The 13755-nt window shown below is 38.5% G+C and overlaps 1 protein-coding gene across 1 annotated transcript; it reads left to right on the top strand.

Moving 5' to 3' along the window:
* The first annotated feature begins 2619 nt into the window (after positions 1-2619).
* On the top strand, positions 2620-11467 carry LOC124411721. Its single transcript, XM_046891037.1, has 3 exons — positions 2620-3117; positions 7493-7738; positions 9820-11467. Exons 1-3 carry the CDS (start codon positions 3018-3020, stop codon positions 10170-10172), a joined length of 699 nt encoding a protein of 232 aa, XP_046746993.1. The 5' UTR covers positions 2620-3017; the 3' UTR covers positions 10173-11467.
* Positions 11468-13755: the final 2288 nt, after the last annotated feature.

Genomic DNA, 13755 nt, shown 5'->3' with positions numbered 1-13755 from the left:
ATATTATGATCTTTGTATCACGCCAGGATCTCGGATCGGCCAGGCAAACGTTTGATTCGCTCGAAATTAGGAAGGTGCATCTGAAATTTTCTCATTCATCATCCATTCAGAGATTTTTTTTTTTTTTTTTTTTACATTATATATACAGAAGAGACGTGTTTCTGGTTTAATTTGTAACCAGAGTAAAAAAAATAAAAATAATTTCATCGATTTTCCGATGGAAATCAATGTATAAACCTAATTCTAAAAACTTGAAATGAATTTAAGAAAAATTGAAAAAAAAAAAAAAAAAAGTTTCAAAAAAATTTATCCAAATTTCAAGTTTCCCATTAAATTCTGGTTTTAGAATAGACATTTTTTACCAGAGTTATTATGCATACCTACATATATCTTCTCAAGTTATATTTGGCGTATTCATAGATGTATAAAACTACTACAAAACAACGCAAGGTCGAGAACTAATTTTTTTGTTTTGTGCTGATCGGTAATCGTGAATAAACCGCCAGCCGATTGATCGATCGCGAAAAGTTTGATCGGCAAGAACAATAAGCTGTCATAAAATAAATATATGTTTATCTCCATCGCAAGATTGTTGATCGGGAGTGTATAGCGTCTAAATTTCCGCTGCTGTATCAAATCTCGAAGAATATCACGAGCATAATATCTGATAGTGATGATGATTGAGATTACCCTCAAATCCGTCCAAGGATATCAAAACTCGGGCAGAGATTTGACAATAATAATATATATATATACAATATATTAGGGTGGCGCAAAAAAAAACGACTATTTTTTTTTTTTAGAGTCTCGTGTGACAAAATGTTAGTTTTTGATGTTTTAAGAGCCCAGTTCAAAGGACAGCTCAAAAAAAAAATTTTCAAGAGGTCGCTCCACATTTTTTAAATCGTCAGAAATATATATATATATATGTATAAAGATGAGTGAAAACGTCAAGATTCTTCTCCCTTGGTGAAAATTTCTACGAATTTTTACGGAAATCGTAACATTTCGTATTCTTTCTTATATGCATAGTTTTTCCTATAAAGAATTGTTAATTTACTTTGAAAATTGTATCAGCTTGTAGATTACTTATTGAAAAAATACAAATTTTCATAAAAATCTACAAGTTTTTATGAGAAATTTTTGGCGAAAATAATTTTTTGTACCCAATTGTTCGAAATGTCTGCAGATTTTCTCTAGCCGGACACTGTCGTCCCACGTAATCCTACGCATAGTATACTTAAAATATAATCTCGCCGATATTACGCACATGTCGAATGGCCAGTTGCGATTAGTCCTTTGATGAAATTCATGGCCCGAATTGTGTGCACCCGCAGTTACTACGCCTAATACCCGATTTCTAATTATCATGGCATATTCCCTGATCAAGGCGATTAAACTACGCCTCTTCAATCTCTCGTTGAAGTTATACGATGGTATTCATAACCACCGATATTTAAGCCTGGCAGGTAAAGATTTGCATCGACGTCATTTGATTCGTGTAATATTCCTCTCGCATTTATCTATTATAGGTACGTAATAATAATAGCTTAGATAATGATGCAACCTTACCAATCATTTCCAATTTTCGTTTCAATCGCATTTATTCAATTCGACATTGACCGTGTCGAATTGATTAATGATATGTAATAATGAAAATTCATCATTCCAAGAAAAACCAGGTACCTACCTGTGTAGTTCGTGATTTTGTCAAATTCTCTAATCAGCCATACGTAGTAAGAATGATTGTACCGAATATGCTCTTATATTATACAGTCGATTTACAGAATTTTCTCGCCTCATTTCGCGTATACTTCTCACCTACTTTTGTATAAAAATTTCTTTCTTTTTTTTTTTTTCTTTTTGCCAGAGTTCATACTTTCTTTTCATTATTGAATATGAACTCACCAAAAACAAAAAACTAAGCGCGTCCTAAAGTCAAGACATTCGTTGCCAACAATACACTCAATCACTTAACGTTATATTTTAAACGTCTACGTAAGACGTGTTGCCTACTTTCGTAAATTAGATATGTCCGCAAGTAAACATAGAAAAAGAAAGAAAGAAGAAAAAAAAAAAAAACATTTCTCAACCAGTTTATTGGAAATGCGAATCTTATTATTTAAAAAAAATAATTTCTCGGTAAAATAAAAATGAAAGAGAAGAAAAAAATCTCAAGAGATGCGTATCAGCTGTCGAGAGTTTTGAGAAATGAGGTTCAGAAAAAGGGCGGATAATCCAAGTAACGTAATTATTGTTAAGGATACGTAATTATATACTCTCTCTCTCTCTCTCTCATTTGTCTCATTGTTATTTTATTTGATTTCTCGTTATTATTTATATCATTTCATCTTTTGTATTCATGAATTTGCTAAAAATTAATTCTCTGTTTCGTATTTTTGTCTGTACGGTCCTTAGGGAGCTTTACTCCAGGATCGAATAAATGACTCTATCTCTCTCTCTCACGCACACACACAGCGCGGAGGAGAAGAACGTGAGGAACAATTGTCGAGTGGTAAGCGACCGATGGGAGGGAGGGGGGGGGGAGGAGGAGAAAAGGGAACGAGGGAGCGGTTCTTATCTCTCCACCCGTTCTCTCTATATTACAACGCGGAAGACCACGCCGTCAGCATCAGTTACTTACGAACTCGCGTACCGCATAGTCGGCAGTAGGCAGTTGTCGGCCTTCAAGCTGAACGGGCTCCGTTCCCGCCGAGCTTTCAAAACAGCATAGCATTAAACAAGTCGATTTCGTCGTTGCACGCAGTGTCGCGTCGATTATTAAGGAAACGATAAATTTTCACGCAAATATTTGTGCAACTGATCGCATCGTACAGTGTATAAGGACACCCTGAACGTGGTGCATGGTGCTTTTCTGTAGACCTCTTATTATATTGTACCGTTTATAGGACAAGACGCTCGTCTGATTCGGAACGGATTGTTATTGTTTTTTTTTGTTATTAAATCGTGACCGTTTGTTCGTTTCGGAACAGTTTTAGAGACAGTGAAAGGAAATCATGGTTTTCTCTGTCAAGTGTTTCTTCTTATGTTTCCTGGCGTTTGTTATTTTACCCGCGAATGGACGGAGCGAAGCTTTTCTCACAGCACCGTTACCAGGTAATTAAATTACACTCTTGCTATTTCTCTGTGTGTGTGTGTGTGTGTGTGTGTGTGTGTGTGTGTGTATGTGTGTCTGTAAATATAAGTAAGTACAGAAGTACGGGTTGAATTTCAAATGTACGCGATACCCCTACTAGCGTTGAGCGTGTTTGCCTTTGTTCGATAATACTTGTGGCACTGGAAGTTGATATCTGAGCGTTTACTCGGGAGCTACACGATTCTCTTCTTCTTTTTCTAACAGTATTCCATTACGCTACTCGCAATCAGGTGTTGTACGCATCTATATCTATCTATGTAGTTATCCACTCCATCTGTCAGTAAAATGCATAAATGCATTAACTTTTCGGCTAACTTGTTTTCGGTCCGAAACAAAATGCGAGTTCAATTCTATACGAATTGTGTGACACTGACTTCCGATCTCTCACGTCGTCTACATCGCCAGTCATCATTGTCAAATAATTCGTATAGAATCGAACTCGCATTTTTTTTCGGATAGAATAGTTAGACGGAAGGTTAAGGCGTTAAGAAATATTACAGTACAATGTATAACATACACGTAGATTATGGAAGAGAAAGGCATGAGACTATGAATGAAAAAAAAAAAAAAAATGTAATTTGTTTACAAGGATTTATAAGATTTATTTAATTTGTCCAATCTGTGATAAGACACATACATCCGGAATGTATGTACAACGTACAAAATGAAATATTCATTATAATTTATATAATATCTGTCGAGAAAATTAAAAGATTAACATTTCGGCACATATATACGATGTGTAATACTACGTGAGCATGCGATCTCACGCGGCAAACACAGCTCTCCTGCCATGACCTTTGCTGCGTTGTAAACTTTCATCGAAGCTTGTTAATCCGACGATATTGTTATGTATTATAACAGTATATGGGACGTTTAATTTCTCACGTGTAACTGCTGCCAAATTGGGTAGAAATACATACGTTTTTCCTTGTCTAATACTGTTAATTTTTTTCAACTTAATTACACCTATTTTAATGGCGACAAAAGTCATCTCTGCACAAGTACATCGCTAGCGAATAATTGAATGGTTTTATTGTAAAGATTTTAATTATACTACACAGATTGCGTGTGTGGGATTATATCTATTGATTTTCAGTCGCTGTTAACTGTGAATTTTTTTTTTTTTTTTTTTTTTTGCGTTATGCTAATTTGTACCTGTAAAGTATAATTATTATACGAAGGTACGGAATCAAAGTTGAAATTTTTTGTACATGGAGCTATAATATACGTGATGTAAATGCACATACTTTATGCGTATTATTTATATGTAGATTAGTATGCGCATGTATATACGATTTTCCATTGAAACTCTATTTTCCCTTTATTTTTCGCGACGAAAACAAGTCGCCCATATATTGTGTGAAAACTTTATGGAAAGAATTAAGTGTTAGTTTTCCCTGAGTTTTCTATATATCAGGTATACATGGTGCTCACCTTGCTGTATTCACTCACGCGTGTATAATATAATAATTTATGCACATATACCGTATTACAGGCAACGTATTATGAGTACATGCATAACATACGTATAAGTGATTGCGTCACGCGTGTTATGCTCCAAAGTGGCACAACTTGGTAAGGAAGAATAGTAGAAGAAACTAATAGAAAAAGCATAAGATGAAGAGGTGGAATCAGGCAAAAACCGTATAGAAAATTAATAACGATAGAAAAAAGAAGATGGTAAAAAGATAAAAATTATAATGAGAAAAATAACCAAGTATAGATTGCTATAATAGTCGTATGGCTTCCAGGTAATTGAACGCTAGTTGTTACGTCACTTGTTTATCCTATAGTCTTCGGGTGATTTAATTAGTAGCTATTAAAAAGAAAGATCTCGTACACTTGTCGTCTCTCTCTTAGCTTTTTCACGGTTGAGTAGCACGACGTTTTCTGGCATATTACACCTTGTGCCTACGTATAACGTATGTAAATACATACAATTATACATATGCATGTACACAGTTTCCAGACACATGTATATGTGAATAGATACATCTTTAGTGCCAAAATATCGGTTCATCCAGACTTCCGCCGGTAGGTATAGGTGTATAATGTAAAACGTGGGGATTCGTGTCTTTTGTCGATAGTAAAAAAAAAGGATTTAAAGCATGATGTAGGATTCGAAGAAACAGACACGCAGATTGAATTAATCAGAATCTAATGATAAATCATTGAGTAAAGCGCTGTCGTCGAAAAGATACTGTATACTATATTCCACTTCGATATTATTGTTATTATGTATAATTAAGGTAACGCCGACTGTGTAATACCGTTGATCGCAATGGCTCGAAGTCTCTCTATGCACGGGTAAAGGGTGCGTGGTTGAAACTGGTTAGCCAAGTGAAAAAAAGGCTGCAAGAAACGATAAGATGGAGAAAGAAGTAAAGCATTTTAATTAGTATTCCGCAAGTATAACGTTGAATTCGCAATGCCTCCAGAAATAGATTCCGCAGGTGTATAGCGGACCGGTCTGCCGTCAAGTCGACGAGAGGCATAATATGTACTGCATACAACACCCCCGTTTATATTGTGTGCAGAAATAATGTATGTTATAAGTGTTTTGTATGCACATTGTATTAGCGCATCTAAACGTATCCACGCATCATAATCACGACAACGGCGAATTATGAGTTACGAGCCTGATAAGTTACTTGCAATTTCTGTGAAATATTTTTACAGTTTATCGAATTTGCGTCATCATTACGTGTATAACACACAATGCATTTTGAGGGAAAAATTTCTTGTCAATGGAACGGTGTTGAGTCAACAGACCGAAACGTGCCTTAGCTGATGAAATTGCAATTATCATGGAAATTGAATTATTCAACGAATCTTTATACAAGGTGTTATGATGCAGTGCGAATGATAAAACTAACGAGATAAGTTCTTCATAGTCGTAAACTCGATGCTGACTTAAAACGGAGAATATTAAATTATGACATTCCTCGGACAAATTGTCAGCCGATATTAACGGTCCATTTTATCTTTTCCTTCAGGGAGACTCTCTTCCTATTTTCAACAGGCATAGGGCATACATACGTAGGTGTGCCGATCGATCTATGAATACGATATGCTAAATTTAAAAGTTACTTCTATCGCGAGAGTGCAACAGCGGCCGCGCCACCTGACGACCGCCGCGCCAACTACAAAAAACAAAAAACTACAGAAGGCGGAACTCTCGTTGAAGATTGCAAACCAATGATCAAAAATCAGACATCTCCCGTGTCCGATCGAGATAGGCGAAACAGAGTTGTACTAATTTACTCTGCGTGAGTGACTGCACGGCATTCGTAATATCGTCATGTCATGTGGTCCAGCCCACGTCCAGAACTGGTTATTCGAATCGGCACATGGAGCTGTAATCACGTTGACTCCGCACGAAGGCTACGTGCATAGAAACACGTGAGCTGGTAGCGTACAAATCGTATAACCCGAGAGCCTCGGGGCTATCAGGGTCCCTTAAAGGCGTCTGGCATTGAACGAACCGCGTTTATAGGAACATAATTATGCACGCTCTGCGCAGTCAGTCGAATGGGTCACGTTGGAACAGAGAAAGCAAATGGTCCCGCGCCCTCCGCCGAGTTTCTGCCTTTCTCTGTTACGCAGCGACCTTCGGGTTCCGTCGAACAAGGGGCTCGTACGCTTCTCCATTATTTCCTCGGGACAATCGTGTTTTCACACATGGAGCGTTGAAAAAACGTCATCCATGCGTTGCAGTTATCCTCTGTAAGTCTTCACCTTGAACCGCAGTGTGCGTCACTCGCAGTTGCAATCAAATTCATTGTAATCTTTATTCAGATCCGGCGGGTCCAGCCTATGTCAACAGATGCTTCGCAATATGGCGGCGAACGGAACGATCAGCTGATTGGTTGAAAGAAATACCGAAGCATGGCAAAAATCTCGCAATTTCTTAGTTCTTAGGCTTTCGTTAGATTACGTCGAGTTGATGTGTAGAGTTGAAAATACGGTACGAAACAACTATGCTGCGGAGTTGACAGGTTTTTTGCAATCACCTGATGTTTTCCCTTTTACGAAAAGTAAAGAAAAAGGGGGAGAATGAAGGTGCGCCTGGGAATCGAGTCGATAATACGTAATAGTTAAATTGCTTCGGCAGTCAAGACTTTGGAATGTCCATCATGGAGTAGGATGAATGTATATAATTTCCATTAACGAGGTGGGGCCGACTGTCCAATCGTTGAACAGGTCACAGCAACGTCCTTGATAGGTTATTCCCGCGGTTCTTGGTTCTTTCGACGTATGTGTGAGTGTGTGTGAGGCATGCATGTACGACATAAATATGTTATTGATAAAAACCCGTTTCTGTATGTCCAGCTTACGCACGGGGATTGGCGGCTTATGACGTCACTGAGACCAACCGGCGAGCGGAGATTCTCCAGCGTCTCGACGACGACGAAGGTGACGACGACGATGACAACGACGACGGCGACGACGAAGACTCAATTCTGAAAAACGCAATCAACGGGCGAACCGTCGAGCAACGTGGAGGCTCCGTTTACGTTATAGAGTTCGAATCTGAAACCGACGATGTCAAAGATGCGTCGACGAATAACACAACTGGTACGTTTTGTCATTTTTAATTCGAATATGGCGTTATTCTGCAGGATAGAGATGTTTCGATCGAAATACTCTGAATCACGTGCCTGCTAAGCATTGAAAGCCTGCTCTGAATTGGTCCTATCTCCGCACCTCCAGACTGCACGATTCGGCACGAACGCTAACTCTGAATAACAAAAACGAGGGCTCTCAATATTCTCAAGGATCGTTCTCTGATCGGTGCAGGCTGTCAGCTTGCACAATGAATCGATCACAATTACAGCCAAGTTAGCCATTTTTCATCATTGAGAATTAACTTTCTCGAATCAATTTCCACTGTTTCGTCATCCTCTGTTATGCCGAGAAACTGCATAACAACTTTTCATTCAGCTACTACGTAGAAGTTTCCACTCCCTTTGGACCGACGTGCGTCAGTTGGTATGACCATTTGCTGCTGCGGCCATCGTGGTTCAGAGGAAATAGACATTTCGACTCACTAGATATCCATTGCTCACCGGAAACGGGTTATTAGATCCCCGCATCCGGCATCCACTCACGATGGGTAACTGTGCAGTGATAATCTACTGGTCTACAAATTTTATTGTCTGCAGTCTCGTTCATTGATCGGTTCAGCGGTTCTTAAGACATTGTCTCTCGCAGAGTTGCGCAATTTCTGCAGAAACTTTCAACATTTATAACTGCAGAAGGACGCTGTATTCAATCGATTCTCACAATCAGTAGTTGAGTTCGGTTATAAAAATTTCTTTTCTTCTAGACGTAGTATACTTCAAGGAAGTTTTTTACTCGTCGAATCAAGATCTATGCTGACGCAAATATGCTCTCATGTACTCGCGTGTACTTGAAACGAGTAGCGTATAATACCTACGCGTTATTCAGGGTCAGTCGTTCTCGTAGCTTATTTATATTTTATCATAGAAAATTTTTCATTTATGTAAATTATTGTGACGTCATTCGACACGCTTTTCACATAGACAATTATATTGAGCTACAGATTAGATCAATGAAAGTAATGGAAGAAAAAGCATATGATACGTAATTGCAGAGGCCTTTGAAAATCGATGAAAAGTATAGTACATTTCCTTACAATCCTAATTTTTGTTAAATTTAGTGCAGATATAATTTTCATTATGTAGTGCAGGATAAAATTTATAGCGCTGAATCACGAAACAAAAAAAACAAAAAACAAAACAAGAAAATAAAAGTAGAAGGACTGGGAAAAACCCTGCGCGAGCGCGCGAGAATCCGCAATCTTAAATTCTGAGAAAACACTGTACATACCTATATATCTTATTCCAAGTTCCACAGTAGTGTTGTTAACCGGCCTATGAGCTTTTCGGAGGGAGGGATTTACACTCGAGTAAACATCGTGACACACGTATTTGCCAGGAACATTGTAACGCACACCGACACCTACTTTTGTTCGCCATGCTGCAAAAGTGCAAATAATAAACTTGCGGTTTCATTTGTGTCAACGTCGCGCGATATAAAAGAAAATATACAATGCCGAGGTGACTGTGCCGCACACGCGCGGCACTTATCAGTCTAGATATCACACTTTCGCAGGTTTAGTCCTTGCGGAAATCCTCATTGCGCAGGCAGCAAGTCTATACGCAAACGAATCGACGGCTGAGATCAACAAAACCCCATCTCTGAATTCAGTTCGACAACATCACACGATCTTGTTGAACCATTCTCTAAACTTGAATCAGTAAAAATTCACTGATTCCCAGTTCCGTCATGTTCCCAATGGGGACCCCTAATTTTAGGCAAACCAGGGTACAAGGCAACTCCGAGTAGCTCCGAGTATTTCACCGAGATTGAAAACAAAAGAGCAACGGAGTTGCCAGAGTGGACTGATACCTTGATTTGCCTATACTTAGGGGTCTCTATGGGGCGCATCAAGAAAATAACTCGACGTACACTGATTTTCTCCAGTGGGTATACGTAGAACTGATTCATATTCAGAGAGCACATTTTGAGATGGGGGCTTGTTGATTTTGGGGAAAAAAAAATCGGACGTGGCTGAGGACAGCGAACTCTAGTAAAGTAAAGTATTTAAACGATCGTTATTTCGATAATTTCAGAGAGCGTCCAGGCAACAACCAACAGTCCTCTGGATCCCTGGTCGATCGTCTGGTACATCGGATCCTTCGGAGGTCTCGTGGCGTTCTTCCTCGTCGTTAGCTGTTCGGAATGGTGTTGTCGCCGCGGGGCCCGCCCGATGGGCATCACGTACACTCAACCCGGTGAACCGGACAGCACGTCCTTCGGGGTCCAAGACGCGCCGCCCCCGCCTTATCACCTCTTCGCACCGCCGCCGTACGACTCGATATATTACGGCGATATCACGGACAAGACCTCGGGCGAGAAATTGGACATATTCGTGATCGCGGTGCCGCAGGTTCACGGAGCTCCGCCGAGGCAGACGGACACCTAGTGACTCGTCGAGGATAATCTCGTCGCCTATGACGAGGCGATTACTGAGACTGACCTTGACCGGTGTTTGAACATATCCTGCACCCTGCGGATGGGCGATCGGGAACTTTGTCGTGTTTGCCCGCGAGGATCCTTCGGAAATATTCAGGTCTTCTACTCGTTCTTGACGGAACGCGAGATGATGAAGACGCGGAGGTACCTGCACTCGTGTCGAGATGTTGCAGCGGTCGAGTTAATTAGATGCAGTTCGTAGCGAGAGGAAAACGGATGACGAAGATCGTGATCATTGAGATATTCAATCAATGAAGAAGTGTATGTTGAGCAAATTCGGACCAAGCTGGGTATAACGCCTGCAGTGGTTGTGTTATCGAAGAAACTAATTGTACCTGTACATATGCAGTGATGAAATTTCTGGATCCAATCGTAGGATAGGTCGATGTGTATATATACATATATTATAGATAGATAGGTTTATAAACATATATAGTGATTTACGAAAAGTAATATAATACTTGATTGTACAGTATATTGATATCCTAAAGTTGACGAAGGTATAATACAATTCTGGATTTTATTGTCAGGTATAGGTATAATACTTTGCGAGCAAAGTGTCGTTAAATCAATTCCTATATATCAATTCAGTTTAATTAATCGAGGACATCGGACGTTGTTCGTGTACTATAACCGTCGTATACATACGTATATACACACACGCACACGCACATATATGAAACACGCTGAACGCACCCTTTTTATAACCTTCCTAATGTCTGCCGTGAAACTTATATACTGCCATAAAAGCCAACGTGTGAACGGAGATGATTTTCGTAGGGGTGAATAACTGTTATACGTATTGCTGCAATAAACAATTGTGTGATCACGGGAAAATCGAACAGACCTTTATCAGAGCATAATGATTTTTTCTTTTCTATTTCTCTTTTTCCAAAACAACCAACCTTCGACGTCGTCGCGCACGTCGGAAAACGTTGGCAAGGGCGTCGTTGAATACCGTAACGTACGTATGCATATAGATTGGCATATCTATGCATATAAAACGGGCTCGAACGAGATTGAACAGAGCTGTATAATGTGATGCGAAGTGATTGATTTCTATCTTTGGGTTATAAGAGGGAAGAAACTTATTCTCCATTCGCATTGCGTACCTACATATTTTCACAAATATCTGATGAATTGATTAATCCGTTCTTTAAATATCGAGGGCACAGTTTTATCATTCCATCGCATCGTTGATGTTTGTTATAAGATTTAAACTATTTATCTGTGACATACTTTGAACAAAAAAAAAAAGAAAAACATTATTAGAAAGTCTTTACGATGGGAAAATATTTTCAAAAAAATTTTTGTTGCTTTCCCTTCGAGCTAAATCTTTTTTGCCTCCGCAAGTTAAAAATCGTTACGAAGTCATGGATTGATATCTCATTTCACGATCTGTCAGATATCGATAAGCGGATGACAAAAACAGTGATCTTTTGCAAAAAATTTTACTCACGGACGGTTTCGGCGCATTTATACGTTATACATAGATTATGTTACGGATATCATTTTAGAAGTCTCGAAGGGTTCTAAAAAATATTGGACTCATTGTGCGAGAATTGAGACTCAGAATTTCGTGTTATTTATTTAGATTTTGACTTTAATTTTATTTTTTCGCTCCCTCATGAATGATGTGAGAGATGCCAAAAAATAATGTTGAACTTTGATTGTACGGTAATAACAACGAACTGTTGCCATAACAATTTAATTTGTAATTTTAGGTAAACACATTTATCGTTTGTGATGTAATATATTATAATCGTTGAGCAGCCTTGTAAAGCATGTCGCGATTTGATCTCAACTAGTCATTGAAAGTATATATAATAATTGTGGTAATATTTGCGCCGATATAACAAAGATAGTTTAAAGGAACTTGAAAAAAAAAATTCCAATTCTGCAACTTATCCAAATTATTAAGAGAACGTTGTTTCGTGCATAGAGAGTGTAATGTAAAACAACACAATCATGTTTCTGTTCGCATCATAATTATGCTAAACTAATTTGTGATACAGTTACTCCAATGAATGGATATAATGTCCGTATATATCTGTGTATATATATATATATTAGTTTGCTTGAATAGCGATTAAAACGCGTGCGTAAATATTCGTTCTCAATTAATCGTTCGTAACCATTTTTCGATTCTTCATGTAATAGTACTAATAATAATTACCACAAGGGCGATGATAATAATCATAATAATAATGATGATAAGTCTAATCGTATTAGGTAGCTAATAATTTATGTGTGAATCGTAACGTATTTTCTCAAACGATACTCCGATGTAACAAGTGTTAAACCTAAGATGCGGAGCGACTTTCGTCGCTATTTATTTTTTATACTTTTATACACTTTGTTTACGGTAAATATCGTTATTGTAAATTAAAACGCAGCTTATAAATGGTACATCAATTCGATACGGCAGATAACATCAATTATTTTACCCGTACCCCTGCTCCGTCTGATTATACGCTATATTCCTTTATCGTAGTACTCGTTCGTTTATAATTTTTTATTTCTCCACAAATTTGTCGCATATTGTGCCAATTACATCTACGATGAAGGGCAAACATTTTTACGGCACGTGAATCACGCTTCCTCCACTGCGAACGTCGTATATAAATGTTGAGGGCAATAAAACAGAAAAATTTCAACGAATCTTCATGATTTATAGCAGGAAAAAATTAGGTCAGAGTACACCTGTCGATTGTACTATAGGTATATACTGCAATTACATTCGTATATGTAGGACAACGTCTTAATAATAATCGACGATAACCGCAACGCTGCAGTGAAATGGAATAAATACACGTTTGTCCGAAAGCATTGTTATCGGCTCAATAAGCGTACAGGTAATATAATACTGACGCGTGACCTTGAGGGAAATAAATGATACGTAATCATCATCTATCTATAGGATACTCGGGTAGTGTAAAAAGGATTTTTCAATCCACCGCCTGACAATAGACAAAGTGATATGACTCGCGTCTCTGAATTGTAATATCTTTACAATCTATCAAGAGGACATAATCTAAATTTATATTCTTTTACCAAGACACGATCGGTGCGCATATTATTTTAATCCATACGTGCATAGAAGCCTTAATCCATTTGTGCGACGCGGACGGCGGTAGCTGTTCGGATTGAAAACAGAGCGGATTCTAAAGATGCGACTTTGATTGGAGTAAATATCGTCAATTGTTATTATTTTGCACAGCGAGAATTTGCTGCAGCTTGGCAAATGAAGAGAGAAAAGCAATCGTGCCAACTTATGCTGAATATTACACTCATGCGTATATAGGTAATACCGAGAGTGACAAGTCGTGAATATTTTGACGCTAATTTTCGTACTTCAACGCTGACTTCCTTGAGAAGGCCGTTCGAAACGTCGTCTAGACTACAAAAAACCAGTTATATTCGTGAATCTTCTCCAAGGTTGGTATAACATGGAGATATCAAACATCTCGCGAGTCTCGCACGAACATGCCTCGAGCACACGTGATTTGTTTAGTTTATCACCGTCATTGAAA

This window comes from Diprion similis, chromosome 10, assembly GCF_021155765.1.
Source record: "Diprion similis isolate iyDipSimi1 chromosome 10, iyDipSimi1.1, whole genome shotgun sequence".
NCBI classification, from domain to species: Eukaryota; Metazoa; Arthropoda; class Insecta; order Hymenoptera; family Diprionidae; genus Diprion; species Diprion similis.
The sequence above is the reverse complement of the archived record's forward strand: the minus strand, read 5'-3'. Positions and strand labels throughout refer to the sequence as shown.